The sequence below is a fragment of the Rhinoderma darwinii genome, chromosome 12 (assembly GCF_050947455.1).
Source record: "Rhinoderma darwinii isolate aRhiDar2 chromosome 12, aRhiDar2.hap1, whole genome shotgun sequence".
Classification (NCBI taxonomy): domain Eukaryota; kingdom Metazoa; phylum Chordata; class Amphibia; order Anura; family Rhinodermatidae; genus Rhinoderma; species Rhinoderma darwinii.
In genome coordinates this window covers 7,681,519-7,687,518 of record NC_134698.1, presented here as the reverse complement: position 1 = coordinate 7,687,518, position 6,000 = coordinate 7,681,519, and the positions used below count along the sequence as shown (strand labels likewise).

Here is a 6,000-nt window from a genome sequence, read left to right as displayed (position 1 = left end):
TGAAAGTACTGACCAGTCTTAAATACTCCACCCTAGAATCTGATAGGAAGAAAACAGAGAATTGGGCTTGGCTCTGCAACTCAAACGAGAGCCAGCCAGAAGCTATGCTAGTAGTCATGACAATCTTAAAGAGACGGATGTTTCCTAACAACATCTGTAGCCCCCTGGTTGATTTTCACTACTAGCTGCTCCACTGTAGCGTGTCGTTCGGCCCTCGCACACCTTCATAGCTGTCGTGCCATTTATCCACTCATGATACACTGTCACCAAAGCAGCACGCGAACTGCTCACTGACTGCACTGTTTGAGAAATAATGCCACCCTTGGCCCGAAAGCCAATAATCATCCCAACTCTGATAAATCGCCCCTTTTACCTATGGCAATAACGAGTGATATGTTCAGACAGCCTATCACACACTTTATAAACCCACCATGCCAGCCATATTATGACATATCACTTTCTTCATGGGCTACGTCGAAAGTAGGAGGTGGTCATAATAATGTGACTCGACTTTGTATTTTATGTCTTCTGTTGACGTTACATCGATGGTTAGAAAAGGACACCAAAATGCAAAATTTCACAGTCCGAAACCGATGAACCTATTATTTGTTTTCTAATTAAAGGGAACCTGTTAGTAAACTGGTTACTCTCCACTTAACCCCTTAAAAGGAATGTGTCGCTAGAAATTATTATTTTTTTTTTTAGTCAAACAGTTAGTGGATACTTGATTAAACATTGTTCTAATTTTTTTTATTTTTTCACGAGTCAGGAAATATTATAAATTAGATTCTAATCTATAATATTTCCCTGTTCTGGTCACTAGAGGGAGCAATTCCCAAAATTGCAGCATTAGCATGTGGTAAAGCAACCACATTGCTTTATGCTGCAAAATTTGAGAAGACACACTCGCTCTAACGTCCTCAAACACCCCCCCTATTCCTGGCTAGTGCCAGGAGAAAGAAGGGGATTGAACGTTCAAACCTCCTACACTGTGTGTCGCCATTTTTTGAGCGAATACACAGTGTAGTAGGCTTACATACAGTGGTAATCACACAGTAAAACACAAACATACACAAACCTAACTTACCTGCTCCTGCCGCCGCCGCTCCCTCCGCCCCGTCTGCTCCCTCCGCTCCTAGTGCTTGCTTCAGAACTTATGTCCGGAAGCGGCGACCGGAAGTAGTCATCTTACTGTCCGGCCACGGCTTCCGGTCCACAAGAAAATGGCGCCGGACGTTGCTCGGCCGAAATCCTTCCATTTGGACTGTACAGCATAGTGAATGGAACGGCTCCCGTTCGCATTCACTATGGGGCTGTATGTGCCGTATTCCATGTCTGTATGTGTCGTTAATCGACACATACAGAGATGAAAAAAAAAAATGCCAGCCCCCATAGACAAGAAAAAGTTCAAAAATAAAAAAAGTAAAACACAAACACACAAATAAATATTACCAAACCATTTTTTTTAGTTCTTTCATCCTCAAATTTCAGGGCCATAAAATTTTATTTTTCCATCGATTCAGCTGTAAAAGGGCTTGTTTTTAACAGGCCATGTTGTATTTTCTAATGCCACTATCTTCGGTATGAATAATTTATCGATTAGCTTTTATATTTTTTTGGGGGGGAACGGAATGCCAAAAAAAACCTAGATGTTCTGTCATTGTTATTTGTGTTTTTTTATTCACTGTATCGCAAAAATAGCATGTTCACTTTATTCGACAGATCCATACAAATGTGGCGATACCAAATTTATATTGTTTTTTGTTTTTTTACATATTAGTATTTTGCACAAAATAAATGTTTTAAGGGAAAAAGTGATTTTGTGTTGATGCATTTCAAGAGCCAAAACTTTTTTACATTTCTGCCGATGTAATTGTTTGAGGGTTTGTTTTTTTGCAGGATAAGTAGTCGTTTTTATTAGTACAGTTTTGGAATACATATAATTTATTGACCTTATAGGCAGATACCGTTTGAAGACCTGGCGGCTCCCTCTATCAAACACCATAGATGCCGAAGTCGCTATTGACCGCAGTACCTAAGAAGTTAAACTGCTGAATTTAATTTATCGCTGATCCCAGGAGTTGTGACAGGAGCCCGACTCTGTAAAAAAGCTGTGCTCCTGACGCTCATCTCGTTGGTACGATGGCAGTACCCATGATGACAGGCTTATCAGTCATGATGCAGGAACTAGCACCAGCTCATGATGGATATGTTTGTCATTGGTCGTTAAGAGGTTAAAGGAACATTCTAGGCAAAACGATACATTGTGTAATACCTAGAGCAGAGCTTGAGGGGACGGTGCATGACCCAGCGATTCCTAATCGGATGTTTTTTAAATCCCTGGGTCATGCACCGACCCTTCAGGACCTGCCAAATCCACCAATAGGGACATATAGATGGTACTACTGTCAGGGGTCTAGACAAATAAATGTCCCAAACTAACCTATGAGCTGCCATTCACACATTACCCACTAATTCCTGCATGGATGCTCCAATGTTTCACTTAAAAAAATAATAATTAAAGGGACATATTTAATAGGGAATAGTATGCAGCCCTTGTTCCAAACATTGTGCCCTTCATTTCACATAAGTATAAATTCACAGGCTCCAGCTGGTATTTGTAACACCCATGGCCACGGGCCGTCAGCATTACTCACCTCCTGACGGCCGCAGCCATGGATCTGTAAGTGCTGACCCGCATCTTTAATTATTATTAACTATTTTTGCCCAAAATTAAAATAGTTAAAAGATAGGTTGCATGGTAAGTCATCATACAGGCAAAAAAACAAAACAATTAGTAGGTAAAATATGATAAAATACATTATTATTTATATTATATTATATATTATTTTTAAAAAACAATAGAACATTCCCCTAAAAGATGATTCAAAAATTTTGCTGTGGACATTCAAGAATTGAAGGTCTTGGTCACAAAAGGGTTCAAGGAGGTCTTAAAAATGTTTTCTACTTCTAGATTCATTTGGTAGTTTTATCACTTATCGTTTATCCAGGAGGAAACTAAAATTAAATTTTCTATTATGTCAACAAGCAGGACTGATTTGGTTTATTAGGGTCTAAACTGTTCTAGAAAATGGACTCACATGAGGTCATAGATACCATAGAAATAGACCTTGAGGCTGAGGTGGCGTCCTTAGTGATAGGGTCTCAACCCTAATTGGTCCCATCACTTTTTCCTAATGGGTGGCAATAACCTGTGCAGGACTCCCCTCTCCAGAGGAACTGCACTGTTTACAAACAAAAGGGTGAGGCATTATCCAAAGGGTCCTGTAAGGACGTGTAGAGGGTAAAAAACAGCAAACACAAAACAGTTCGGTCCTGGGTGGCAAATTTTGGCCACAATAATGGGTTGGCCTCTCTTTTCTATGTATATCCCTGGACTCATGTCATCATGTTTTATGGAGATTTAATTTTCTTTTTATATTATTTATTACAGAATTCTTAACATCCTTATTTCTGATGCTGTAGATAATAGGATTCAACATTGGGGTGACCGCAGTATAAACAACAGACAAGGCCTTGCCTGTTTCCGGAGAGTAAGAAGATCGAGGCCGAAGATAAATAATCAGGATGGTCCCATAGTAGAGGATGACCACAGTGAGATGGGAGCCACAGGTGGAAAAAGCTTTCTGTCTTCCTTGGGAGGAGCGAATCTTCAAAATGTTGGAAATAATATTAATATATGAACCTAAAGTCAAGACGAAAGCACCCATGGCAATGATTCCTGCTGCTATATACATTGATAACTCATTAAGCCGCGGATCCTTGCAGGACAATTTTAAGAAAGGAGGCACTTCACAGAAAAAATGGTTGATATGATGAGATCTACAGAAAGGTAATTGGAAAGTGAGTGGAACTTGTAAGGTGGCATTTAATAGGCCCACGGTCCATGATGTTGAAGCTAAAAAAACACAAACCGTCTTGTTGATAATAAGATTATAATGCAACGGCCTACAGATGGCTGCAAACCTATCAAAAGCCATGACCGAAAGTAGAACACACTCTGCTGTCCCAAGTAGTAATATAAAGAACATCTGAAACGCACAGCCCAATAAGGAAATACTTTTGTCCTTGGATAAAGTATTAGTTAAGATGACGGGAACTATGGTGGAGGACAAGCCGATGTCAATGACAGAGAGATTGCAGAGGAAGAAGTACATAGGTGTGTGTAAGGTTGGGTTGGTCCTCACTACAATTATTAGTAAAACATTTCCGGAAAATGTGATCAGATACATCACCAATAATACAAGGAAACATATAACCTGTAGTTGAGGAACGTCAGATAAGCCAAGTAGAATGAACCCGTTTGGACTTGTTTGGTTTGACTTCTCCATATTATTTACCCAGTAACTGAAAGGAAAAATAAGGAGCACACGATTGGTAAAAAAGTTGACTTTGAAGACTGTGGCCATAGCTCCTAGGATTGTTTAAGACACTTTTTATGCTGTTTCGATATCTCCCTTAGACTATAATGGAGTAGTAATAGCAGGGAGAAAGGGGATGGGAGGAAACCTCCAGCTCACCAGTTCCACGCTCCTGTGTTCCAATCTTGCCCGGATCTTCCGCGACGGCACACGGCAGGTAATAGTAACAAAAGAAAGAAAGGATCCAGCGATGCGTGGTATAAGTGGGGAAACTCGGTTTCCACTTTATTGAAGTGTAAGCAGACAAAACTTTACAGAACACCAGGAGGGATGACAAGGTGGTAGGAATGGCAAATAGATGAAAGCCTACGAGTTTCCCCAATTATACCACGCATCGCTGGATCCTTTCTTTCTTTTGTTACTATAATGGAGTGTTAGTGTATATATGCTTATATTGCGTATCTAACTGCAAAAAAAAAAAGACTCTACTGGTGAAGGTGGAAGATGCAGATACAATTGAATGTGGCTATAGCTGATGCTGGGAGATCAGGCTGGGCAAAAGCCATGGGGCAAATGCCCCTGGTGCCCGGTGTTAGAAAAGTCAGTGATGGTGTTAGATGACTTAAGTGGTGTGCAGGGGTTGTTGTGCCATCCCGATTAGGAATGTCGCAACACAAATTGTAGTTGAACAGCAGAAGTTTTTATTCCTAGATAAGGTACAACTTGGTCACGAGGCTCAATACTTGGTAGTTACACTAGCAGGAAACTAGACTTTACCTGCCCCAATAGCAATGTAACTAAGAAAGTCTCTAGAGTAAACTTTGGTTCTCACTGCCTGGATAGAACCCAATTTTGGCGTCTGTCTCAGAGGCCTGGGGTCGATCATGCGGAGGATGGTTGCATCCACCCGTACTGGGTCTGTGGGGTTAAATGTAGTAGCCCTCCGATATACTTTTACCCTCTGTTAGCATTAGGTGCTCTCCTGTCACACCACTGTCGATCTGGTATAGACACTTTGTTTTAGTTACTGGTGCAAGGCTCAGAGGTGATACGGACTCACTACCACCGCAGTTTAGAAAGGGCGTCTCTGTTTCTCCTTCAGGTCATAAATCATTAGCTCCCAGCTCTGCTCCTCAGCTCTGCTTAGTCCTGACTCCTTTCTGTTAGACTCTCTCTAGACCCTGCGTCACCACCAAGGCTTTTTGCTGGACACAGCGCAAACTCTCTTGGGCACACGCCCAACCAACCTTTTGGCTCAAATTATTCCCCTTATATAGTATCTACAGCATCTCCCCTAACACGCTGCAGTACTCTCTGGTGAAAGATCTTCGCGGGAAATGGCAAGTTAGCCGCCACGACCAATGTCATTTTAGCAAAACCAGGAGGTCGATCATTCAATAAAACAGAATGATCCTTTAAATATATATCTATATATCTATACATATATAGATATATATAAAACATAACATGTAATTCTTTGTAATCATGATCAACATAATATACACCTTGGGCCACTCTCACAACGCGGCACCTGGAAATACCCACTTACGGTAATTTGGCTGTTTCCATATCTTCCACAGACTATAATGGAGAGTGACTGTGTATGCATGGTCACTTC

The 6,000-nt window shown here is 41.0% G+C and overlaps 1 protein-coding gene across 1 annotated transcript in view; it reads right to left on the bottom strand.

The window, feature by feature from the left end:
* Positions 1-3,407: 3,407 nt before the first annotated feature.
* The window catches only part of LOC142665096 (olfactory receptor 5AR1-like), a 29,191-nt gene continuing 26,598 nt past the window's right edge, over positions 3,408-6,000 (bottom strand). The window contains exon 2 of the mRNA XM_075844643.1: positions 3,408-4,368. Within this exon, the coding sequence (XP_075700758.1) occupies positions 3,408-4,352 (945 nt within the window). The 5' untranslated portion in view covers positions 4,353-4,368. The remainder of the gene's footprint in view (positions 4,369-6,000) is intronic.